Raw genomic sequence first — 27,733 nt, 5'->3', positions numbered from 1 at the left:
ATTTAAACAATATTTTGATTATCACTTTTCAGCATCTGGATTTACTATTAATAGCAACAATTTACCTCCTATATGTTTAAATGGAAAAAGTTAAATTAAGATTGGATTTAGCATTAGATGTGCTAAATCTAATTAGGGTGAATGCAGTCGTTTTTATGGTAGCTCCAACTCAATAAAACTAATGACACACTGGTGCTGGGCTTCATCTCCAACAACAATGAGAGAGCATTCATTGAGGAGGTGGAGAACCTGATATCTTCAAATGAAAATCAACAAAATCAAGTTGTTTCTAGTTGTATAATTTTTCCTGGTAAATACAGAAATCAGCAGTCCTGTTGTTATTAAAACTGTTGCAGCAAGATTTGTTTTGCAAAATGTATATTTTGTATTTGAATAGCTGCAAGACACATTTTAAATCAGTTATGGTTCTTGCAACATTTAAGACATGTTTTGATGGTAGGGTAAGGTCTTTTTCTATATTTTTCGAATTAGAAATTTAGAAAAAACTTCTGCTCTCATTAAGCAGCCACAAAGTGTTTACACTGCATTGTATTAGATACAAAACAGTTTATGCATACACAGAGGTGTATATTTACAGCCTGTTGTCAATCTACTTCTGTGGTGAGTATGTCATCACTGAAAATATAGTGCGTTGCTTGGCACTGCAGCAATGTTTTTTTTTTCACACTAGGATACTGTTTGGTAGAGAGTGGTCCACAAACTAAAATTTTCCAGTTAGCAGTTGTTAGTATTTACAGTTTTTCATATACATATCCTAAAACTAGCAGCCAGGAGACACCAGTTAACCCTCATTACAGTGATGGTTCCCATTTTTGAACCCCTGCCACAGTTTCTAGTATGGTGCTAGTGCTGCAAATCTGCACCTTAATCAATGCCCAGCTGCCTTGAAACCAAGAGCTGGTGATGTCAGGAGAGGTTGGTGCTGTAAGCAAAGTAACTGTACATAAGGAAAATGCCGGAAAGCAAATTTGAAGTTGTCTGAGTTGCTGAATACATAAAATCACTTTACTTTCATTGGAAGGTAATTTCTCTGGTTTACTTCCTTAACAGAAAATGAACAAAAAAAAACTTGTCCCAACATGGAAAAACTGTGGATCTGGGAAGCCACACAAACGGAGACAGTGCTACAAAAAGATTTGCATTGTTTTAACAACAACATCAACAACATTTATTTGTTATATAGCCCATAATCACATACAGTATGTCTCAATGGGCTTTGTGGCACCAAAAGCTGTCTTTATAACAGTCAACATACGATTAACATCATGCAAATTAGATCAGGGGGTGCTCCCCTTTCATCACTCAGAGTACTCACTCTGAGAGAGAACAGGTTTGACTGAGGATCTGAATTGGATGTGAGCAGGATGAATTCTGAATGTGGACGTCTTAAACCCCACTGGTGCTCCCCTTCAGAGACCTCTTTAAGGGAATTTTGCTGTGGTTGTTCATCACTCCCAGAATCCTTTGCTGTTGGCAAGACAAAATGGACAAGTCATTTTACAGGTAGTGTTCATTTTGGGTTCATTGGGCCTCATCCTAATTGTTGAGAATCTTCGGTTGTAATGTTCTAATCCGCTGTGGCATCCACGAATATCCATAAACTACTGCTTTGTTTCATGTTTATTTGAACAGAAAAGAAAAACAAAAAAAACTGCTGCCAAATATCCTGCTGAGAGAAACTATGAATGCTGGAATGTCTCAGAAATTATGAAAACACAGCTGTTCTTTTAATGTGATCAGGAAGGGGCAATTCAACAGTATTTTACTTAGGTCCAGACCCAGAAGCTGGCAGAGATGGTCCAAAACCTGCTGAGGAAGGTGTAGCTTTCACACTCTTCCTCTTCCTCAGTCCAAATTCAACTTTTGCCTGTAGACATTTGCCTTAATTTGCCAGCACATCTGCATTTTGGCAGTAATGTATTCCATTAGAATTTTATTAATACACACAAGCAATTAACCAATGTAATTTTATTCAAGAGATAAACTGTAAAAATGTACGTGCTAATTTTTCTTTTTCATGTTCATTTATTTGTATAATTTATTTAAATGTCCACTCCCCCTTGCAAGCTCATTTACATGAGATTCTCTCTTATGTCACACCCATCCTGCTGAGATCAGGCAAAAGCTTCAGACCAGCCCTCTACCTCAATATATCTCACGGTGATTAAGTCTATGAAGAACTAACACTCTGTATTTTACTCTTTCACTCCCTATCCCTCACTCACTATCTATCAACACTTATTCCTAAGTAGTGTCACGGCTGACAGAGCCCATACGGGATTTTGGGTGCGGGGCAGGGAGCCAGCCTGCAGCAGGATGCACATACCATTCACTCACAAACTTACACCTATGGACAATTTAGAGTTGCCAATATACTTGTGCATTGGTTACTTGGTTCTGGATCGATACTGTACAGAACATAATCGGTTATATTATAATGTAGTTGCTTGGTAATTCTGGTGGTTCTATAAAAATTCTTGTTAAAAAGTAGTGCCGGTAGTGACTGTGGCTGCCTGTTATGTGTCAGGCACTGCTCCAGGTAGGAGTTTCACACTGCATGGCGTGCTATTCGGCAGTCTTGTGCACACACCGCGTTGAAATGCTGTGACGTATTTTCACACTACCAATGGAATCGAAGTGGACTAGTGTTTAGTCTGCCTATTCAAAACACACACACAGCAGAATTGAAGCATAAGCTAATTTTATCAGTCTCTGAGTGTCCAGAGATTAACAACAAAATATTATCACCTTGCTGGGGGTTTAGAAAACCATGGTGTCGTACGATTTTTTTAAAGAAATGCAAACTTTGTGGCAAGCACAGCACATGCTGCAAAAGCAGCTTTAGATTTGTTCCAATGATCAGAAATAAGGTTGCCGTTGATTCCGCCCTCACCTGACACCACTCACCTGATGCTGTGGACATCCAAACCATCACCTTATTTTTAGCATTTGAATTTCCCTTTCACTTCCCTGAAGTTGGCAGTTTAAAAAGTCTTTCAGAACCAAACATCTTTTTAAGGAGCACAAATAAAATGATAGGCAGAAAAATACCTGCTGTATTTCTCCCTGGGGTTCCCTGAGTCTCGTTTTCAGAGTTCCTTTTAACAGCCTCCTTTCTGCCCAGTTGTCTCTGACATTTAATGTTGGCTATAATGGTCGCTGCACTGAGTGCCAGAGCAGAGTCTGGGGCAGGTAGAGGAATATCTCCTGACAAAATGAAAGAGAGTTAATAGGTATACATCATCTAATGGTCTGACTTCAACCAAGCAATAAGGTGTGTTATAGTGTTAATAAAAAAACATTTCCACTCAAATTTGTACAGATTGTACAAATATATATATATATATATATATATATATTATGGCAAGCCAAACAGTATGGCAAGCCAAACAGGAAATAAATAATATATGTATTGACAGGGAAATGAATATATGGAATGAAACCCGAATATATGGAATGAAACTCGAATATATGGAAAGAAACTCGAATATATGGAATGAAATTTGACGTCACCAAGTCAGTGGAGCCATTTTGAGAATGTTAGTTCGCTAAACAGGTGAATTGTTCCTCGCTATGAGTGAGACTGCACCAAACCTAGTGGCAGCAATTTTAAGGAACGACGACATAATAAACACTCTGGCTAATGCTTGCAGTAACACTGCTAATAATTCTACCAGCATTCAGCATAGAGATTTTTTCAATGTTTCACCGTGGAAGACCTAATGCAGCGACAGCAGCTGCTTATTCATCAAGCATCCGCACTGACTGAAACAGGCCTTCCATATCAGGCGAGCTTCCCAGCGCCATTCCTACGTACAACCTCTGTCTATTATTACGGAAACAGAGGTAAGTAAACAGGGAGGAATTACAGGGCAAATTAACATTTTAAATCTGATATACCAGCACGCCATGAAATGTTTAGATTCAGGCTTTATTCCATATTATTTTATACATGAATGTAATCTGCACTCTTTAATGTTAGCAGAACCTTTGCCCGTCACTGCCTGTGCGAGTATCTCTCCGGTGTCTAAATTAAATACACACTAAACCGCACTGTAATTTGTATAAAAACGTCCCTGTTGCTGATTCTGCTCTATAGTGAGTTGAGTTTATTATGAACACAGTGTGGCTGGTGAAATGTCGCTGGAACAGATTTTACAGGGTCGGGCATAAAAACGGCACTAGAGAGACTCACATGGAATACACAATCCTGTCTTACTTACCTCCGTTTCCGTAATAATAGGAGTTTGTATGTAGGAATGGTGGTGAAAAGCTCACCTGATGTGGAAATATTGAAAAATCTCTTCATCAATAGTCCTATGCTGAATGTTGGTAGAATTATTAGCAGTATTACTGCATGACGTCAGACTTTCATTCCATATATTCAGACTTCATTCCATGTTTTCAGTTCCCTGTCATTATATATATTATTTATTTCCTGTTTGGCTTGCCATAATACACACACACACACACACACACACACACACACGGTACAGGCCAAAAGTTTGGACACCTTTTCATTCAATGTGTTTTCTTTATTTTCATGACCATTTACATTGGTAGATTCTCACTGAAGGCATCAAAACTATGAATGAACACACGTGGAGTTATGTATTTAACAAAAAAACTGAAAACGTTTTATATTCTAGTTTCTTCAAAATAGCCACCCTTTGCTCTGATTACTGCTTTGCACACTCTTGGCATTCTCTCAATGAGCTTCAAGAGGTAGTCACCTGAAATGGCTTTCCAACAGTCTTGAAGGAGTTCCCAGAGGTGTTTAGCACTTAGGCCCCTTTGCCTTCACTCTGCGGTCCAACTCACCCCAAACCATCTCAATTGGGATCAGGTCCGGTGATTGTGGAGGCCAGGTCTCCACTTTTTGTTAAGTACATATGTGTTCCACATGTGTTCATTCATAGTTTTGATGCCTTCAGTGAGAATCTACCAATGTAAATGGTCATGAAAATAAAGAAAACACATTGAATGAAATGGTGTGTTCCTGCATCTCAGAAGTCATTCCTTCTCTGGCCAGAAATGCAACGCAATTTATTTTACATTATCATGTGACCTTATATCATGTGATATAAAAAATAAACTATTCCACTGCAATTAATTTGTTTTATTTATCTGAAAAACCACCATATGTGAGTTTTCTATAATATTTTAAATAAATTGATGTTCCATTGCACAACTTGAATGGTTGATTCAAATGAGACCAGTGTTTTCACCAAAATATTCTGTTCAACAGTTGCACTGTTTGTGGAAGGTGGGAGAAAAGGAAAACATGTAATTTTTTTTGTTTGCTATATAGTGTACTATGTGAAAGGCCATAAAAATCTGACTCCTTTGCTGTTGTATCCCATCATGCAAATGTGTCTGCTGCTTTGGAGCTATAGTGGCAAGGTAGATTGAAGTTCTACTCCAGATCACTTCTGTAAGTAAGAGTAATGCATCACTTCTCCTTGTCCCTCAAGCAGAAATAATTGAAGGTATCCCTCTCTCGCTCACTCTGTCTCACTCTCTATCTTTCAGACTCAACCTAATACAAAGACGAATGTTTCAGATTCATTTCCTGCAGCTGTGCCCGAGAGGATGTGTGATCTGATTTGTCTCCATGAAGTTTACTTTCAACATGTTTCTCATTCTCATTCCCCATCTTGCACTACGTTGACTGTGAAAGGAGGCCCTGGATACAAAATGCAAAGAGGCGCGTGGGAAAATGAAAGAAGGTGAAAATGAGAGAATGTGTGTGTGGGAGGCGACAGGGGCCTGCTCATCAGGACACAGTTATTCGACAACAGGAAGCTGAGGCAGATATCTGACAAGTTTGGGGGGGGCTTCAAATTAAATGCACAAGAGGGGGGAAAAACGATAAAGATATGATCCTCTGATCTAATGCAATCTTATATATCAATTATGCATCAAAGGTTAGGCACAGAGGGGCAGTGTGAACATATGAGTAGAAGACTGCCTGTATATGCCTGCATGTAAGGCATGTATCAAAGTCATGTTTTAAAGTTCCAGTTTTGTGATCTGGGCCAATATTTAACACCATCTCACATACCGTATCTGTCGTGGAGTCCCGGTGGCAGCTGGTTCTCGTTGACAGCCTGAGGCCAGGGCTTTCCCTCCACTGCTTTTGCCTGAATGGGAGATCCTGCCTGCAGGCGCACAGATGTGGTGTCTGAGGCTGACCACCTGTTTGCACTGGATCTGACTGTGTCAATATTTATCATCTGGGGAAACCCCTTTTTCTCCAGCTTGGAAGGCAGGGGATTGGAGAGGGTATCAAAGTCAGGCTGCTGAAGAACCAGTGCTGACACATCGCAGCTCACTGGCCTTCTACATTGTAAAGGAGCCTTATCGTCAGCTGTAGAGTCTTTTGGGGAAGATGGACTGATGTAGAGGCACAAGGTAGACCGGTGAAGTTTGGGGACGTTCCTTGGGGGTTCCTCATACTGCATAGACACCGATCTCGTAAAATGTGGAGTAGTATTGGGTTTGTCAGGGGGTGCCAAAGGGCTTGGATAAGGATTGCTGATATTTGGCTGAACACCCTCAGAGTAACTGTGTCTGAACTTTGACCTCACTTGAGCTTTAACATGACCTGGCTCTTGAAAATGCTTATAGTTTTGTTCCTGCTCAGTCACTTTCACAACTGTTGTCTTCTTTCTGAGGGTGACCGTCTCCATCTGCGGCATGTTTTTTACTGTAGCATCAATGACTGTTTGGGGGCCATTAAGTGACCCTTCACCCTGGCCAGTGGAGCTTGAGGAGGTGGTTACCTTGTGCTCAGTCATCTTTATCATGATGGCCTTGCGTCTAAGGCTGACCACAGAGGCATTCATGTCACCAGAGGTGTTTCTCACCCTAGGGGGCTCAGAAAGGTTATCTGATCCTGTGAGACTAGATGACCGAGTGACTTTCCTGGAGGTGATGGAGATTGAAGAGAAGCCAGTCCTTGTCTGAGTCGTGGTGGGGCGTGTGGTGTTGTTTAAAGACTGTGTCCTCTGTATTGGGACTTTCCTGGATGGTGCTTGTGTTCCTGAGGACCGGTTCTTTGTATCGTCTTTGGCACCCTCAGTTGAAGCCTGGAGCTTCCTACTGATGACCTATCAAGTAGGAAAAAGAATCACCTTGTTATGTGAGAAACAAAATTTTCCTGCTCTGGCAGAATGTGAGGATGACACTGAAAAAAAAGCCTCCATTTAGTTCAGTCTCTCAGCCTATTCTTGTTACCATGGTGATATTGTATTATTGTGGTAGAAGCCTAGTAGCATAGTGGGTAACACATTCACCTTTGAACCAATGTTCAAATCCCACCTCCTACCATTGTGTCCCTGAGCAAGACACTTAACCCTGGGTTGATCCAGGGGGACTGTCCCTGTAATTGCTGATTGTAAGTCACTCTGGATAAGGCCGTTTGATGCCGTAAATATAAATGTATTATCAGGAGATTTCAAAAGTGATTTTTCTAAGTAATTAAATACATTTTGTACAAAATAAAATGAATGGCACTTCCATTAAGTATTGTGTGAAGAATTTCCCATAAACTGTCCTGGGGTATATCAACTGTGACCAACTAAGTTTCGTGTATACGTTGCAAGTAATAAAGTGTGTTGCTTGTTTGTGACATATGTGTTCAACGTGACGTTAAATATTTTATTGTCATTGCATAATCATACTTAGTAAAAAAGTACAACAAGATTGAAGGATTGAGGGTGAGGTCTTGCCCACAATGCACTGCTTTAAAGGGAAAAACCAGCAAGGCTGTGAAGCAGATGTGGCAACTGTGATGTATTGAGTCACTACAGGTGTTCCTCAATCATTGTTGTGAGTGAATATAAAGAAAAATATAAAATGGACCCGCTAACTAGCATTTAACAAGTGATTACGTGGTTGTAGATTACAGTCTACAAGGATTATAATCTACAAGGAATTAACCCTCTGGAGTTCACGGCTTCGTACCAGTTTCATGTTCAACATGCATGAAATACGCTGTGGGTGTACATAATGTTAAATCTACATAAATATTTAAGAACAAATTGTTGTTCCTGAAATATTCAAAATACATTAAATGTATTTGAGTGTTGGAGCAGGCAAAATATTCAGGCAGGGGTCTGCAACGGCGAGATCAAAGGAGCAAAGGGATCACTTTATATTTAGAATCAATGTATTTATTTAATTTGTGATTTCTTCATTGCTTCCTCTTTCTTTGTGTGCCTGGTTGGATTATATTTCCTGTTGCCGTGTGTTCTAAATTATATACTTTTGCTACAATCAGAGCACACAGGGGACCTAAATATATGACATCTTCCCCAACATAAATTTGGCAGCCAAAATAGTACATTACTCTGAAGTTACTCTGCAGGATACCTGACATTCCCAGGCTCTTAAAGGAAACCTAGAACAGTGCAAACATTTTAACTACAACATTTTAACCTGCAAATTATTTCCATTACATTGAAGTAACATTTAGTGCTTTTCTCAGTAGTTCACAATATTAGCAGTTTTATTTTCATGTCTGGACACATTTCAATTGAGTCGCTGATTTCAGTTCTCTAGGTGCCTGAAAAACAGACGTGTCCACAGCAGGCACATTACAGATACACAAGAAGCATGCTGATTCTGCATTTGAGCACCTCGGCAGCCATGTGTCTCTATTAGAAAATTATAGCAGTGTGTATGCAAAAGATCCATTGGCCCTAAATCTCCTTCACTGAAAGTGAAATGATTGTCAGTTGTGATACACAGCAGCACAGCATACGGTGCACACAGTGAAATTTGTCCTCTGCATTTAACCCATCACCCTTAGTGAGCAGTGGGCAGCCAGGACAGGCGCCTGGGGGAGCAGTGTGTGGGGACAGTGCTTTGCTCAGCGGCACCTTGGTGGACCGGCAACCTTCTGATTACGGCGCTTCCTTAACCGCTAGGCCACCACTGCCCAATAAATCACTTCACTTTCACAATAGACAAAAAACATTTTTTATTCAGATATTTCTCTCAGATCCTAGGTTTCTCTCTCCGTTCATCCCTCTCTATGCCTATCATTTCCCCCTCACTCTCTCCCTCTGATGTGCTAGTGGCCTTTCTGCCGGCAGCTTTATAATGTAGGGCACATGACCTGTTGTCCTCACTGCAAACACTCCATTAATATGCTCTGCTTACAGAACAAACATCTAACAAACATCTAAGTGTGTTAGCATGTGATTTATGACGAACACACTATGAAAGAAATGTTATCAAAGCAGAAGACAGTCTCTGCATTCATGTGAAAATGGATTTAATGAGGTGCATCAGGAAAATTGGGCATGTCCAGAGAAAAATGTGCTTTATGAGCTTTAAACTGAGAAAATGCACAAAGTGTGCCAATATCAATGGCCATTATGAGGTTACAAGATTCCATCTAAGAAAAGTGCAAATCGGAAATAATAGTTCACAGGTCTAGAAAAAGACAACACTTCATTTCTTTCATGTCTTACCTGTTCAGAAGAGGACGAACTGGCGTCTTGTCCAAGGGGAGTCCAGGGTGGTGTGGTACAATTGGCCATGATTGGGCGGGCATGACTCCTCTCCACCCCTCCATCTGTGTACAGAATAACAAATTGGGCACAGTTGTACCACTACACAGCCTACCATGGCCTGCCTGCCCCTATACCACTGGCTCAGACCATGTTGATGCTACTAACAGCCAGTGGATGTTTCTACTAAGCAGGGGCCCTCACCATCACTCTCAGGCCATTTCAGTGCCACACAAAGTGACATGGCAGCCGAATGACAGAGCGGTTGAGACTTTACCCACAGGCAGTGAGAGACACGGATTCCCCGCAATGCTATTGCCATGGTGATATACCAACAAACAAGTCAGGATATTTGAAGACACCAATTCCTAACATTTCATGGTTTCTGGTTTGCTGTCCTTAATATTTCCAGGGTGACTGCATAGCAATAACACTCTAAAGTAGGCCACATCTGTTTGGTTGAATCTTAGTTTGTTTTTTTATTTACTTTTGATTTTGTAGTATGTGAAATTTAGTTCCCGTCCCATCAGACCAACAGTGAGACTATAACCAAGGGAAATGTGAACAGCCCACTCTTTCAAAACAGAACAGCTCCCTTGTGCCTGAAGCAAGCACATTCTCATTAGATGCATCCCACTCAGTGTTTGCTAATTACAGCGCACCTCCACAAGATGAGCGGAGGCTAAGTGACCACAGAAACGGAGAGGAAGTTGATTAGCAAACCGCAGAGATGGAGGCAATGCAACATCCCTAAGGAAAACTTGAATGCTTAGTTCCTTATTCATCATGGTCCTTGATTCCGCATTTACCTGTAACAGCAACTGGTCGTCAGTAGTCCATTGTGAAATCAATTTAATTTGTGTGAGCAAATTGTAAAATATTTGACATGGATTTTTTAGGAGAAACCACAGCAGATCAACTGATCTGATTGGTCACACGCATCCCCAGTGGCAGGGTCACCCATAAATCAAAATGACCAAAAATAAATAAATAAAAACTGGACACTAATGAATAATGATGAAATGTTGCTGCAACAAAAATGATCAGTTTCAATAGGTTTAATAGTTTTTTATTAATTTGCCAAGTGTTCTCAATTATAGCTTGTTACTAGGTGTAACTCTGAAAGGATAACACAAGTGTACAACGTACACAATGCACTTTGCAAAAATTTAGGCAGGTGTGAAAAAATGCTATAAACAAAGAATGCTGTAAAGTGTTAATCAATTAACAAAATACAGTGAAGAAATTTAAATGAAACCAGAATCTGGTGTGACCACCCATCAAAACATCATCAGTTCTTCCAGGTATGCTGGTAAACAGTTTTTGAGGAAGTATGTTGTTCCAAAGATGTTGGAGGACAGATTCTTAAAATGTAATAATAATCAAAAAATATTTTCACTTTTTATAGCAAAACCTGCTAACTCAAGTTCATATCTGCGTCAAATGTGGTTGTATATTCAATAGATTACTTAAAAAATAATTTTTTTTGGGTGCACAGTATTTAGTAAAATGAAGCCATACTTGATTAAAATTGACAAAAAATTAGCTTATTATCTTCCGGAAACATGTTATGTGCCGTAAAGCATTTCAGTCGGTCAAAGTTCATGATTGGCCAGCAATTGGGCAGCAACATAGCGGCTTTCAGTGTGCACATGAGTGCTCATGCGTGGAAGCAATCAGGTAGGTGCTACCGATTGGGTACTGATACTATGTCACGACATCTTGGCACATTGGCAAGTTTCGAAGCAGCTCGAATCTGAGGGAAGGAGCCAGGCGTGTCTGGGGCAGTGGTGGCCTAGAAGGTAAAGAAGCGGATCCGTAATCAAATCTTGAACCACCAGGGTGACACTGAGGTGCCACTGAGCAAAGCACCAACCCCACACACTGCTCCCCGAGCGCCTTTTATGTCTACTCACTACTCACCAAGGGTGATGGATTAAAAGCAGAGGATTTTGTTTGCTGTGCTGTGTTGTGTTGTGTTTCATAATGACAATCTCTTCACTGCAGCGTCCATTTGTGGGTGATGACATCATCTTAAAAGCACAGACACTTATTTTTCAGGCACCAGGAAACGCAGTTTTAAAGTTAAAGTGAAGTGATTGTCACTTGTGATACACAGCAGCACAGCACACGGTGCACACAGTGAAATTTGTCCTCTGCATTTAACCCATCACCCTGAGTGAGCAGTGGGCAGCCATGACAGGCGCCCGGGGAGCAGTGTATGGGGACGGTGCTTTGCTCAGTGGCACCTTGGCGGATCGGGATTCGAACCGGCAACCTTCTGATTACGGGGCCGATTCCTTAACCGCTAGGCCACCACTGCCCCATACTGCTTGCATATGCACAATATAAATCACCTGGTTACATATATTTCCCAGATACAGATCAAGCAGATCTTTCTTGTGTAAATTCTGAGGACTTCTTTGACTTTACACAAAACCATAGTGCCAGTTCATATACTGTCATTTCTATGAGGGGCCGTTTAGGAAATATTTCAGACTTTTGTTACACAAACACATGTGAAACACACACACATTCACATATGAAACTGACAAGCATGCATTTATACTACTGAAAACTCGCACACACACATATGAAATGCTCACACAGATACATGTGAAAACCACACACACACATATGAAATGCTCACAAAATGTTCTAAGGCTGCTGTAGCACCAGCATGACAATAAATATGTAAACCAGGAGAGCTGCTGTAGAAAGCACGTTTAGGCAGAATGCAGCAAGACATTATTTCTGACTCTCTCATACATCTATTGCATCAACAGATTGTATGGAAATGAACCTAGTAAGTTCAAAGGTAACCTGTGAACTGGAACAGAGAATTCTGAAATAAAGTTACAAAACGTAAAAACTTTATTTGGAGATGGTGACTCCAAGTGGAAAAAACATTTCATTACAATGGTGTCCACCCCTATCAAAACAAAGAAATGAGTGGAAGATAATTAATCCAAACTCAGTATGGTTGCAGATCATGATGGAGTAGCCTGGGGGGATGGATACATTTTTGTTATATGTGCATAACTGTTCCTTTTCAAGAACATACACAGGTTGGACGCCACCATTATATGTGTAGCTTGATTCAGGATTAAGATGCACAGTAAATCTCAAGACAGATCATCCTGTTTCACACTCCTTGGTTTATGACACTGGAGATAACAGACTTCCACACTTCGGCTTGACTTGTCACGCACCGTGTGACTTCATATCATCGACCACCAGGCACGGCATCCAGCAACCACAGGCGAAAGGACAGAGCATGAAGCAGATACTTTACTTTACTTTTTACAGATATTACTTTTACTGATATTATAGGCATTTTACAGATACCGTGCCGGCATCCATGACCCGCTGCTACGCAACACTGCCAGCTGACGTCACAGCCTGCCTAAGAGTAACAACACTCACACACAGACAGCAAGTCACTGGTATGTTACTTATAGTGGGGTAGCCACTCGTTGCATCTCGCCTGTCAACTTAAACAACAGTCTGCCTACATCGCGCAAAGTTATCTGCAACACAATTCTGCTCGCAGAAGTTTTAACCTGATATCTAGTTAAATGAGAGCTACCATCTTATGAATGTGGGGATGAATTAAACTTTGTCATATATGCTTCGTATAGTTAAAATATAAGGTCACTACATCCGAATATCGTGCCAGCTCCATATTAAGATAGTTTTATTAGTAATCGTTTCAACCCGCCATCTTCGCCCACCAAGTGCCCGCAGGTGGGGTCCCTTCGGCCTGTCAGATGATCCGTGGCTGCCGAAAAGCCTGGAGAACAGCCGCCCATCACCGCCACCCACAGGATATCGACCCAACACGACCGCTGGCACCCACGCCGACTGCACTTCCGAGTGGGACAGAGAGTGTGGCTGTCCACTAGGGGTGTTGAAATTAATCGTATAATCGATGCATCGCGATGCAGACATGGGCGATATTGCATCGTAGGCATGTTAAAATTAATCTTATAATCGATGCATTGAGATGCAGATGTGGACGATTTTGCATCGATGCTGTGCAGAACATAATCAATAATATCATGATGACGTGGAATTCAATTTCAGCCTGATCTGGGAACAGCGCCACTCCGAGTTTTACGCTGCACATATTTTCACGTGACCAATTTGGACATTACACGTACCAAATATTACTGCTTTTATGTAATACAAAATGAAATCATACAAGGACCTCGGTTCCTCTGCTTGGTGGAGATGTCAATCTGCATCAGGACCGGGGCAGACGATTAACTCCGCCCACAACATAGTGCCGTGTGCATTTAAAGGAGAACTACCAGTATACTACCAGTATATATAACTGTTATAAGGTGAGTGCGGACGTAACAAGTTTTTCTGCTCTGGAGCAAATCAGAGCATCCACACAGGCACTCTGAAACATCATGTGACCATGTAGAAAATGTCTGGGATGCATCGCGATGCATCGATATCAAGGCACTGCTAATCGTAATCAAATCGAATCGTGAGACCAGTGAAGGTTCACACCTCTACTGTCCACCCAGGATATTCGTCTCAGGACCGAGTCACACAAACTGTCCCCTCAGTACATCAGGCCCTTTCAGATCCTCAGCTGGCTGAATCCCCACGTCTACCATCTCTAACTCCCACCTACTGTCCGTTCCCATCCAGTATTCCATGTCAGCAAGCTGAAACCCTTCATCAGATCGTCTATTCATCTGCCGGCTCCGGATCTGCCGGCGCCACGCATCTTTGACGGGGGACCAGGTTACACCGTCGAACGCATCATCGACTCTCGGTACAGGGGTCAGTAAAGAGCTCGCTCAGGAATGGCAGCAGGCAGGCATGAGTGCATCTGCACACACAGTGAGGCAAAGACTTTTTTGGAGGATGACCTGTGGTCAAGAAGGGTAGCATAGAATCCACTTCTTTCCCAGAAAAACTTGAAGGACAGACAGACAGTACAAGGATTGGAAGTCATTTTCTCTGATGAAGCCCTTTTCCGAATGTTTGGGGCATCTGGAAAGATTCTTGTCCACAGAAGAAAAGGTGAGCAGGGTGATGGTAACATTTACATTTACATTTACATTTACAGCATTTATCAGACGCCCTTATCCAGAGCGACTTACAATCAGTAGTTACAGGGACAGTCTCCCTGGAGCAATTTAGGGTTAAGTGTCTTGCTCAGGGACACAATGGTAGTAAGTGGGATTTGAACCTGGGTCTTCTGGTTCATAGGCGAGTATGTTACCCACTAGGCTACTACCACCCTAACCTAGTGGGTAACACACTTGCCTATGAACCAAATCCCGCTTACTACCATTGTGTCCCTGAGCAAGACACTTAACCCGAGGTCACTGTCCCTGTAACTACTGATTGTAAGTTGCTCTGGATAAGGGCGTCTGATAAATTCCGTAAATATGAGCACTACCATCAGTCCTGTCTCATGCCAACACTAAAGAATCCTGAGACCATGACTGGGGCTGCTTTTCATCCAAGGGAGTGGGCTCACTCACAATTTTGCAATGAATAAAAAACAACCAAAACAGCAACTTCTTGTGTCAATCTCAAACTCTCTGGGGCACTCTGGGGCAGTGGTGGCCTAGCGGTTAAGGAAGCTGCCCCATAATCAGAAGGTTGCCAGTTCGAGTCCCAAGCCTATAAAGGTGCCACTGAGCAAAGCACCGTCCTCACACACTGCTCCCCGGCTGACCACTGCTTGACAAGGGTGATGGGTTAAAAGACTTCTCACCCACCAACTGTACTGTATGTTGTACAAGAGCGCTTTCCAAATCAGCCTGCATGGGCGCCGCCATCTTGAAAAGATATTACAGCTCTACTTTCCATTTGGAACTTTGAAATGTGTCTTAATCCAAACAGCGCGTGTTATTATGCCTTTTCACAATTTATCAGATCCAGCAATTGAAAACCCAGTGTGTGTGTGTGTGTGTGTGTGTGTGTACATGACGTTGTGAAAGTGGAGATTTCTAGATTTTTGTTCAATGAGTAAGAGAAAAATACTCATGCCCATCTCACCCCTCTCTGCTTCTGCAGCACACTGAGGCAAATTGCACATAGAGCCATTCTAAAAACACAGACACATGAACCCCACAGCTTAAAAGAACAACATTAAGTTTCGCTGGAGTTTTCGTAAGATGTATACAATTTTCTATAACGTCCTGACCACACAGGAATCTTAATGAAGTAGCTGGTTTAAGATTGTGTTGAAGGACAGTGTTGGCAATGATTCTGTAGCAGTACCCATTGTAGGACCTCTTTTTAAAAAATGCAACCAATGCTAAAATTAGCATTCAATGCATTCCTATTGGGATTTGACGCTGTTTGAGCGTTTATAACTTGGCCACGCCCACTCTGATTGCTTATAAAAGTAATAGCACACCTTACACAATAGAGTACAATTATCGATAGCTAGCTGGTGTGCGTGCTCTGGTAGGAGCCACATTATGAGCTGAAAAGGTGACTGAAAAATAATGACAGCTTGACCTCTCAGGCGGCCTTGAATGCAAAACATGTTTTTTTCCTGCTTTTCGTGTTTTCCTGACCCCCTTTGGTGACCTTGCCTCAACTTCTGTGTCACTAACAGCTACCCACAGGGAGCTGCAGAGTTCTATGTCTGCACATCACCCAGTTGGTCTAGCAGTTGAGATCAGAAGTTTGCCGGTTCGAATCCTGAACTGCCAAGTTGCCACCGAGTTGCCACTGAGCAAAGTACCGTTCCCACACACTGCTCACCTTTCATGATTGCCCACTGCTCACTAAGGGTTATGGGTTAAATGCAGAGGACTCGTTTGTGCAGTGTTTCACAATGACAATCAGTTCACGTTCACCATGTGCCCCCTTCACATTACTGTCTGCCCTCTCATATATGAAAAACCATCCCTGGTTCCACCACTGAGATGTTAGAAGCCAGGACTGAGAAGAATCTGGGTGCATGCCTTGCTCTTCTTTTGACAAGAATTATTCATGCACAGTTCTGTTATGTGTCTCTACTCAAATCCACATTGCTTTATTCTACTTTGCTCTATTTGTAACAGATTTATTTTTGTGATGTAACGTTGACCTCCTGGCTTATTGTTTTTGCTGCAATGTAGGAATATTTTTTAATAATGGAGGTTGTAGTGTATGTTGAGCACACGCATAGGCCCTGTTTTCCAAAATGGCGCCGCGACTGCTCTGACCTTGCTAACATTGTTTTTGTCTTTTAAGCTTATTTTTAACAACCCTTCACTGGCAAATTCACCACCATTGAGCGCATTAGGTACAATAGAGACACCCTTGTTTCTATTAATATACAATGCACTCAAAATTCGAGGTTTTTAACTGCTCTGGATCCCAGCTGAGTGAGATCTCGAGGAACAACAAAGGACGTGATGCAAAGCGGAGGTCCCCGGAGGAAACGAGACAGTGTCAGGAACAGGCTGAGAGCCCGTGCACACTGCACAGCGCACACCTCTGCCTAGCATCCTGCTCGCCAATGTCCAGTCACTGGAGAACAAGCTCAATGACCTCAGGGCCAGGGTCAAGTTCCAGAGAGACATTCGGGACTGCAGCTTCCTCTTCTTCACCGAGACATGGCTGAACCCATTCCATCCAGCCGGCCGAGTTCTTCTCCGTTCACCGCATGGACAGGACACGGTACTCGGGGGAGTCAAGGGGAACTGGCAAGAGCTTGATGGTAAACAACAGCTGGTGCAACAGCGTGAGCATTGTTCCTCTTGCACGCTCCTGCACACCCAACCTGGAACTACTGACCATCAAATGTCTTTTTTTTTTAATCTTCCTCGGGAGTTCACATTAGTCATCATCAGCACTGCTTACATTCCACCGAAAGTGGACACGGACACTGCCCTATGCAAGCTGCATGAGGCACTCACACGCACAGCGCCAAACTTTCATCAGCACGTCACCTGCCCCACCAGGGGTGACAGGACATTGGACCACTGTTACACAACAATTAAGTTACAAGGCATAATCTTGTCCACTGTTTGGAAAATCGGACCACATCGCCATCTTCTTCATGCCTAAATACAAACAAAGGCTCAAACAGGAAGTTCCGGTTCAGAGGGAGGTGTCACGCTGGATGGACCAATCGGTGGCCGCTCTTCAGGAAGCACTGGATGTCACAGACTGGGACATGTTCGGAAACAGCTATGAGAACATCAACATGTTTTATGGAGCGGTTGTGAGTTTAATTGGGAAACTAACGGACGATACCGTGCAGAAAACAATCGTCAGAAGGTTTCCCAATCAGAAGCCATGGGTGGATAAAACCATCCGCGACGCTTGCTTCCGGGGACATGGAACCGTATAAGGCTGCGTCATACAATGTCAAGAAAGCGGAGTCGAAGCAGTGGTATGGCAAGAAACTAGATTCACAACTCGAACAGAGTGACTCTCGGAGCCTGTGGCACGGACTAAGAACAATCACGGATTATAAAGCACCCACATCCGGTAACGAACGCGGACGTGTCTCTGGCAGAAGATCTGAACACATTTTATGCTCGCTTCGAGGCTGCAGCTAAAGACGGCATCTCGAGGAGAATCCTCAGAGCTTGCGAAGACCAGCTAACACCTGTGTTCACAGAGATATTCAACCTCTGTTTATCTCAGTCAGTGATCCCCACATGCTTCAAGGAGTCCATCATTGTTCCGGTCCCAAAGAAACCCCATCCTGCCTCCCTCAACGACAACCGCCCTGTAGCACTCACCACAGTAGTGATGAAGTGCTTTGAATGGCTGGTCAGACGACGCCATCTCCCATTTCATCCACACAGCACTCACCCACCTGGACACTTGGAAGGGAAAATATGTTAAAATGCTTTTTATTTACTACAGTTCAGCATTTAACACGATAATCCCTTCCACACTCACCATCAAGCTGGTGCACATCATCTCTGTGTCAGTGGATCTCCAACTTCCTAACTGGGAGGCCACAGGCAGTAAGGATGGGTGGACATGTCTCAGCCAGCATCACTCTCAGCACTGGACCCCCCCCCAGGGCTGTGTTTTGAGCCCCCTGCTGTACTCTCTGTACACCCACTACTCTACAGCCACTACAAACTCCACCATCATCATTAAGTTTGCTGACGACACAGGTCATGATGGGCCTGATCTCCGACAATGACGAGACGGCCTACCTGGAGGAGATTGGAAATCTGGAGAATTGCTGCCAGCGGAACAATCTCCACCTGAACGTCAGCAAGACAAAGGAGCTAATAGTGGACTTTAGTACCAAGCAGGAAAGGACCCACCAGACCCCTGTCATAAACAGGAGCCCAGTGGAGAGAGTGGACAGCTTCCAATACCGCGGTGTTCACATCACGCAGGACCTGTCATGGTCCTGTCACATCAACACCGTGGTGAAAAAGTTCTGGCAGTGTCTCTGCCACCTCAGATGCCTGAGAGACTTTAGACTGCCCTCCAAGGTGCTCAGGAACTTCTGCACCACACTCCACACTATTCCTGCACCACAGAGAGCATCCTGATGGGTAACATCTCAACGTGGAACAGCACCATTCAGGACAGGCGAGCCTTACAGAGTGTGGTTTGATCAGCAGAACACATCATCTGTACCAAGCTCCCTGACCTTCAATCAATCAGCCACCCCAACAATGGACTGTTCTCTCTGCTGCGATCAGGGCAGCGCTTTTGCCCCCTGAAGTCCGATACAGAGAGAATGAAGAGGAGCTTCTTCCCACAGGCTATTTGAGCTCTCAACAAAAACAACACTTCATAGAACTCCAATACACTCCAGCACTTTCACTTTCACTCACTTCTGGACTCAAATCCTTGCACAAACTTTTAACTCTTTTTACCTTGCACAATTCTTTTCTCACTTTATACTTTTACTTTTCCCATTTGCACACCTTCACCCTCCCTGTTACACATATTTTTATTGCATATCATGCCGTGTATGACTGTGTATGTGACAAATAAAATTTGAATTTGTTTCGATCTGGTTTCTTAATGCATATGTCAGGATTGACTGCAGCTGGGCTCAACACCTGTGGCGCATAAATGCCAGAGACTTCCGCTCCTTCGAAATCTCCGGCATTTTCGTGAACTCATTCTGAACTTGACTTCCCCGAGTGAATGTCTTTATGTTTTTGAGTTCTGGCAATCGCCACATGCCTGCGGGTTAGTTTATGTTCTTTATTTAAGTTAAATTGTTTTCGGCCACCGTGACATTCTTTATTTGTGTTTATTGTTTGTTTTATAATAAAACCCCCCTTCCCAGCATGTCACACCTCTGCGCTTCCTTCCCCCGTAAGCCCGTAGTCGTGACAGCATATTGTAATTCAGAGTGAAATGTGTATAAAAAAATTCCGGTGGAACCAAAAAAATTGTCATATTCATGCCAATCCAGTTTAAATAATAAAAAAAAATGCTCACAACACATCAGGACATGGTCTCAAATTTCAGTCGCGTTTATTCAATTTGGGATGGGAAAATGAATTAATCAATCAATATACTGGCATACATCTTGTTGTAACCATTATGTCAGGAATGTATTAAAATAGACGATTAAATACATAAAATAACCACAAACGAAATGTAGAATGATGGAACAATGTAAACAGGGGAGCACAAACTACTGGAAACATGAGACTACGGTCAAACCCAGAAAACTGAGAAAAAGGAAAAAACGTGTTATGGTTGAGGCTGCCAATGTAACCCCATGCAATGCACATAAAAAACAGGCTGGCCTCTCCGCACAATATGACATATTATTTGCTTTGATAGGTCCTATGGGCTGCCCACTAATCGTGTTCAAAGTTTAAAAAGTACGTTTTACTTATGTGCAGACATAGAACTCTGCAGCTCCCTGTGGGTAGCCGTTAGTGACACAGAAGTTGAGGCAAGGTCACCAAAGGGGGTCAGGAAAACACGGAAAAGCAGGAAAAAAACATGTTTTGCGTTCAAGGCCGCCTGAGAGGTCAAATGGGTGATTGGGGTGCTCAAGATAACTGGATTTCATTTTGTCAGGCCTCTATCCTAACACCTGTCCAACTTGGGTGTCCCACCTGAATGATGAGATTAGGGTCACTGAGGCACACAAACCACTTGACAGGGGGGAAAATACAAAAATAAAACCAAATATTCTTCATTGGATTATAACTAGAAACATTTACATTCAATGGATGGCATTTATCAAATATATTCAAACCTAAGAATAACACTTCTCACTATCTTAAAACAAAAAATTTAAAAAAGGTTGGCATAGATGAAAAAAGGATGCTTCTCAAATCATTAATTTTTGCCTTTGTGAACTGCTGGGGTGGAAAGAGAATAATCATTACAAAAAATATATGTATATATCAGTACATGAAACTGTTGAGTGCAGAGTTGAAAGATGGGGTGAGGCTTTGTGTTTGGATCTTCTAGTAGGCTCTATGCAACAGGCAGGCTGAGAGTGGTGCTTGTGGGATAGAGAAAAAAGCACTTCTCTACAAGACTGAACCTGTGAGAAGTACAATGGACTAGTCCCCCATTGACTGTACAAATGCAGGTGCATTTTTTCATTGTTAAATATCTCATCAGTTGCTAAGATTTTGAAGACAGAGATTTGCTGCTTCCTACAAGTCTCCCGCTCATTTTGGTTGTTTAGCAGGGGGGGGCAGAGAACGGAAGGAAGAAGCGAACTAGAGGGGAAACCTGTCATCTAATTTGTGCCTTTTTAGCTACTGTAGTAATTTGTAAAAACGTAAAATGTTATTTTTTCTGAAACAGATTTGCTGTGATCCCTTGATTCCTGAGTGTGTGCACCTGTTGTGGTGGTAGTAGCCTAGTGGGTAACACACTCACCTATGAACCAGAAGACCCAGGTTCAAATCCAACGTACTACCATCGTGTCCCTGAGCAAGACACTTAACGCTAAATTGCTCCAGGGGGACTGTCCCTGTAACTACTGTAACTAATTGTAAGTGGATAAGGGCATCTGATAAATGCTGTAAATGTATGTATAAAACTGCCCTGTATGTATCATGTCTTTGTCAGGTCATTGTATGCGGTATGTCTCTGTTACTATTCATCCATGTTAAATCCCCCTTTTACATGTACAAATGCAGGCGAATGCGTCCTCCTCCATCTTCACCAGTGCCGGAACTGTGACAATTTCTTTTATGGGCACCATTGTATAGTACAATAAATCAGACATATTAATTGTTCTAAAATAATAATAAAAGACAAATGCCTACCTGAAGGCCCAAAGCCATTGATTTTCCCTTGATATCTGTTGAGTATGGGAGTGATAGGAGGTTTCAGCTTCACCTTTAGAAAAAAAAAGTTATTAAAAAAATTAAACTGAGATTGTTAGCCTTCAAAATCATTTACATCAAAGCTATGGACTTCACTGAGGATACTCAGTTACTTAATAATCATTTTTCACTCAATCACATTCACTGCATGCCAGGGATTGACAGCATAACCAATTATTTTCATGACTCCCCAATGATATTGTGAGTTAAAAAAAAATTCTGTGAGTTAAAAAAAAACTTCCACAGAATATTTTAACACATAGTCTATTTGGTTGGAAGAAAATCTCATCTAAAACAAGTGAAAAGAATACCAAACCATTGTTTGTGTTAACTCTGAAGGACTGACAGGTCCTTCAGGCAGACCCTGAGCAGACGTCATCCACATGTCATGTTGGGACTCTGGAGTTTGGTATGTGTATGTGGAGTGTCTATAATGTCCCCTTCTAATTGTTTAAATCTCATGTATTCTGACAATTGAGAAGGGTGCCCTATATGAAGTGCCCTACATGCCAGCGCACATGAGTCAGTGTTGCAAAGGGTACTATTAATGGGACAGAGTCGCATTTTTTGAAGACGTGCTGGTGAAAAAACACAACTGTGAACAAATAAGTTCCAATTCAATGGTCTGAAAATGAGTGGAATGATGGAATAGCACATAATATTCGAATTAATGTGAAACTATTTTGGATTAATGTTTTTACAGAGCTGTTGTTAAACTTGTAGTGCATTTTATTAAAACAATCATGCATGTTACGAACCCTTTTTAAGTGTTCAAAGAGACTAAGTCAGACACTACTTATAACATTACCCCAAGATTACTGTAAAACTGTCGATTCAACAGCTATTCTGGGAACATCTCAGTCTTTCTCCCCCACTCTCCGAGCCACTTGAAAAGTTTGTGGAGGACCGCCAGTATGCAATGATAGTCCCATCCCCTTATTAAAACTTGGCAGGGGGGCCATTTTTTTATTTCTCTCTTTTAGGATTCAGTAATACATTTTGATTGGCCAGTGGCCTTTCTCTGCAGATACAGTAGCAAATACGGTCAAATCTGCTTTTATATTAGGAAACAGGGATATTGCAGTCAATGGAGACCTGCAGGGACTTTGGCAACACACATTACTTGAGCTGCAAAAAGAATATGACAACAGTATTGGCTTTTTGTGTGTGTCTCAGTCACATGGCTCACATAGCATGTAAACAAACAGCACTCCATGGAGGTCTGTCATTCTTTTAAGCGTTTTCCACATTAATGCTAGGGCAGTACACACTGCATAGTAATAAATTCAATTGCATTGTTGCATAAAAATTTAGATCACATTAAGAGTGTAGTAAATAATGAGGGCCAGCTTTTGCACAAAATATTATTGCATTATTATGAAGAAACTGAAACAAGAAGCACAGATGAACATAGTTTATATTGTTTATGATATATTAATTTATCAGATGCTTATCCAAAGCAACTTAAGTTTGAGATGACATTCTTTTTCTCAGTTAATGTTGTATATTATATGGTTCTATATAATATGGTACATAATGTTATGTTAGCAGAATGAACTTAGTGGCCTAAAATTAAACATTTTTGAAGCCACTTAACCAGGGTTTCATAACAAAGCCTGACATAACCTGACACTAATTCCTGGAACACTGCCACCCAGGATTCCCTGCACTTGTGCAAAGCACTATAAAGGTGTTCCTGCACCAGTGTTCCGGGTTCTGAGATCAATCTTTGTCAGGGTGAGGAGATACGCAGGGGGATAGACACTCAATGTTTTGAGTTGATGTTTTTCACTTTTGTGTTTCCAGGAGGAGTGTATGGTGCGAGTGTTCCCGTTTTCATATCCCCTTTTCCCAAAGTAGAGTCTTATGTGTTGGTTTGTCCAATGTTAAAACAAACGTGTGTGAACTTATATGCGCTTGGGTCCTCCTGTTTTCTGCTGCACCCACAGGTTTTAGAACCACAGTGAGTGTGTCATGACACAGGGTGACATACAATCACTACTTATAAGGACAGACCCTGAATGTGTCTTGCTCATGATTATAGAAGAGTATATATAGATGATTATAGAAGATGATATTAGAGGGGCACTTGACACTTACAATCACACTTTCCTTGACTAAAACTAGATCAGGTCAACCACCCATGGCTTGTTCATCCTTACACTGCAGCTCACGTGTGACTATGGAAAATGTATTTTATTTTTAGCGTTTTTTTATTGTAGTATCTTTTGATCATAATAAGTCATTCTTAGAAATGACCGGCTGCAGCACTTACATTGCAGTGCAGTATACAGTGCAGACTCTCACGCATTCATATCTATAGAACTGGTTGCTGCACTAGATAAATAACAATCACTGACAAAATAGTGTTGTACCCAGAAATAACCACAATTTGGTTTCATAGAATGTGATTTAATTTTTAGCAGATTGTTTGATTGATTGCGTAATTAAGAATTTTACCTTGCAGGTACCATCTTGAACATCGCTTTGAAGATGATTGCCATTGCGTGGGATTTCATTCACCATAAGCCTCCTCTGCACAGGCAGCCAACCAATCCTAACTGGGGTCAGGGAGCAGATACGAGGCTGCTCCACCCTATGCGTTTTTGTGATGTGGACCATCTCTGTGCTGCCTGAACTCTCCATAGACCAAAGTGCTTCGGTGCTGCCCGGAGGCGTCTCAGTCAGGCTGTGGCTTTTTCCGGAGGTGAAGTCCTTACTGTGGCGAGTGGGATGGTGGTAGGAAGGTCCTGCAGGCACCATTGCTTCATTGTGTAGGACAGGCATGGACATGGTTCTGTCTGAGAAAGGTGGCATATGAACGCAGATATCACGGTCATCCATACTTCCGCCACCAGAATGACGTCGCCTCCACATCTTGTTAAGCTGCTGCAGCCAGGTGTCCAGTTTACCTCCACCCTCGGTGCAGCTTGCTGGTCTTAGGCCTTGGCACGTGGGCTGTCTGTACTGGGCTTCTCTCTTCAAAGTCTCTTCGTTCAGATCTGTCCAATGACTTAAATCCACATCTCCCCTCCTCCATCCAGAGGGTTGGTCCATGTGCTCAGTGAGGGTTAAGTCCTGATCGACTCCTTCTTGATAGCATTCGGGTGACAGCCGTCTACTGCGGACGTAGCCGTTGCAACCGCTCTCAGGTTTCACACACTTCATTGTGGCCTCCGACACACGACTCTCGGCGTGGGGGTGGGTGATTGGGTGGTTAGGAGAAGCACTTTGGTCCTGGTGCTGTGGAAACCACCCAAAATGCCAGAAATGGATAAACACTGAAATCTCCGAAGCCAGAGGAATTATGGCCTTGTCAGAAAAAAAACACCAAATAAAAAGGAATGTGAAGTTTTCTAATATCTATCACTTGAGCAGATCCTGAAGGCAAAAAAAGTGAAAAGAACGTCAGTGTCCCTACATCTGCCCTTTGTAGTTGTGTAGAATTACATCTCTCCCTGTCAGATAGAGGCGTTATTGGTAGTGCCGTCTCCAGCCGGGCATGAACACTACTGGGAGTCGCCTTCAGTGAACAAAGGATTTACAGAGTGGCTGAACATCCATCATGGGAGCGAATGATGTGTGTGTCTGTATTATTCTTCTGCGTTTTCTGCCCTCACGACAAAACCCATGACATTTTGGGTCATTGGCCTTATATAGCATTTCTTGAACTCCAACCACAAAGTACAGAAAGTCTACAAACCTGCTTTATTTTCATACACACTACTGTTCAAGGTCATTTACAAAAGGATTCTCAAGAACTCAAGGCTAATTTTCTCCACATGAATATTCCATAATTAATAGCTATTTAGCTACCACAGTCACATATCCACAATTAGTTTGATTTGGTGTAACAACTGCTTTTTCTCTCAGACCCAAGGAGAGTTTTTTATGACAATAAACTATTGACTGTTATTATTTATTTTATTTCCTCATAAGGTCTCGAATGCAAATAAACTATACCAACTTTATAAATCCAGGAGCATCATGACCTCCAGCAGATTCTGAAACAATTTCCTTCAAACTTTCCACAATGTCACTCCCTCAAAACAGTATGCTGGAAATAAGTATATATCAGGGATGTCAAAAAGGCTGCAATGAATTTAATATTTTTTGCTACAGTGGTGGCAACAAATCATTGTTTCTCACTAGCAGCAACATAACCTGCAACTTAACCTGCAATAAACCCGACTGATTGTCCAACATATAATGGATTCGATTGACTGGTGCTTTCTTATGAAAAGTTCTTATTCACACACAAGCAACGCAAAATGGCAGACCCAAATTCAGTTAAGCAGCACATGAAAAAAATTATCTCTTGATGTCTTTAGTGCATTCATGCTTGCATACTATTACATCTCTTTCCCACCCTCGTCTCACACTTGACAATAAACAAGCATAGCTAAATAACCAGAATTAGTGAAAGTGTACATTTAAAATTCTTAAGAAGACTTCTTTTTTGTAGAAATACCATATTTAACCCAAAATATGTCATACAGTACTTGATTGCACTTGAAAAAATTATTGGTACGACTTTATTTTGATGCACATACCTACACAAATATGTACAATATGTTGTACTTAACCTGTAACAACACTCAGTAAACTAAGTGTGGTCCACAAGATTATAATCCACAAGATTATTAGATAAAGCCTGTTGCAATAATTAAAAATATACTGGCCCAGATTTGAGTTGTTGCATGCATTTTTATTATTGTTTAATAATAACCAGCAAGCACAGAGCAGATATTGGCAGTAGTTCGGAACGCTTACCTCAGCCGGTCAGTGCTGAGATCAGCTCTGAGTGTAGCCCTTTGTCCCACATCTCTTCACAATGTTGACTCCTCGGGGGCAAACTCGTGGTTAGTGGCAGGCCAAGCACTGCCATCCCGCGAGCGCCTATCCAGTGCATGTGATTCTAGGGACTGTGTGATGAATAGGATATGTGACTGGCTGGATAAGTACCTTGTCTTGTTCTTCTGTGCTCCTGCGGTGACCCACATGATGTTCCAAATGTTGATACAAATGAAAATAAATAGTGCTGGGAGGGATGTGCAGCTGAAGAATGGACTAGGTTTTAGCATTGGGGGCTAACTGATACAAATACAAAATATTTATCTTTATTGATTGTGTTAGGGTGGGAATTTTATGTTGTATTTTAACATAATGTGATAATGTAACTAGTTAAAACATGTCTGAAATGGTGAGGATGACTGATTTAAGAATCTTCAGCAGTCTTTGTAACCCAAACGACTATGTAGCAGCTAGAGATATTTGCAAGTACTTAGTCTAATTAGAATGGTATATTTTTTTTACAGATGGACTGGGAAAACCACAATGGTTTGTCACAATGTGGAAATGAATTCAATGAGAGTCAATGACAGCTCTCCAAAGCACAGTATTGACATAGGGCCTTGTCGAGGCAATAGCTCCCTCTCTTGGTGGTTTTTCTGTCTTTGTAGGCCTAGATTAATGAGACAATAAACATGTAAATTCACCCTCCAAGAGCTTTTTAGCTTAAGCCCGCAACATCCCAGTAGTTCTCAGATGCCCTTAAAAACCACCATAAATAATGTAAGGCTGCACCTAAAGCCCATAGAATGGTAGATCACTGGACATCATTCTGCATATAAGATAATCACCCCCCTCTGCTAGAAAGGAAACAAAGGAAAAGTCCAGGCTGTCTTTAGGTCATGAAGATGACTGGCTAGACTAGCCAATAGTTCAGGAACTTCAGTGTTTCAGTTAAGGAAATATTGTATGGTGCAATGATCATTAATTGTTCAAGAAGGTACCTCTGCTAGGTGTAAACTGGCCATGAATATAAATTTCTTCCTCAAATACAGCATTGAGGGAAAAAAACGTATGACATTTGTCAGCAATATCACACATCAGGTACAGTTTGCTACAGCTCAGATT

At 41.9% G+C, this 27,733-nt stretch overlaps 1 protein-coding gene across 4 annotated transcripts in view; it reads right to left on the bottom strand.

Moving 5' to 3' along the window:
* Window positions 1-26,728, bottom strand: part of c2h10orf90 (chromosome 2 C10orf90 homolog) — a 36,759-nt gene extending 10,031 nt beyond the window's left edge. For 3 of the 4 annotated variants that reach the window (XR_003748927.1, XM_028970423.1, XM_028970425.1), the window contains exons 1-7: window positions 26,588-26,728; window positions 24,275-25,195; window positions 21,755-21,827; window positions 9,504-9,607; window positions 6,086-7,133; window positions 3,073-3,228; window positions 1,337-1,488 (exon numbers count right to left, since the gene is read on the bottom strand). Coding sequence is in view for 3 of the 4 variants with exons in the window: in XM_028970423.1 (XP_028826256.1) it covers window positions 1,337-1,488; window positions 3,073-3,228; window positions 6,086-7,133; window positions 9,504-9,607; window positions 21,755-21,827; window positions 24,275-24,982 (2,241 nt within the window). In the remaining variant the exon portion in view is untranslated. The remainder of the gene's footprint in view (window positions 1-1,336; window positions 1,489-3,072; window positions 3,229-6,085; window positions 7,134-9,503; window positions 9,608-21,754; window positions 21,828-24,274; window positions 25,196-26,587) is intronic. The other variant, XM_028970424.1, reaches the window with a different exon arrangement.
* Between the last annotated feature and the right edge of the window lie 1,005 nt (window positions 26,729-27,733).

Source organism: Denticeps clupeoides, chromosome 2 (assembly GCF_900700375.1).
Source record: "Denticeps clupeoides chromosome 2, fDenClu1.1, whole genome shotgun sequence".
Classification (NCBI taxonomy): Eukaryota; Metazoa; Chordata; class Actinopteri; order Clupeiformes; family Denticipitidae; genus Denticeps; species Denticeps clupeoides.
This window is presented reverse-complemented; position numbering and strand designations above follow the sequence as displayed.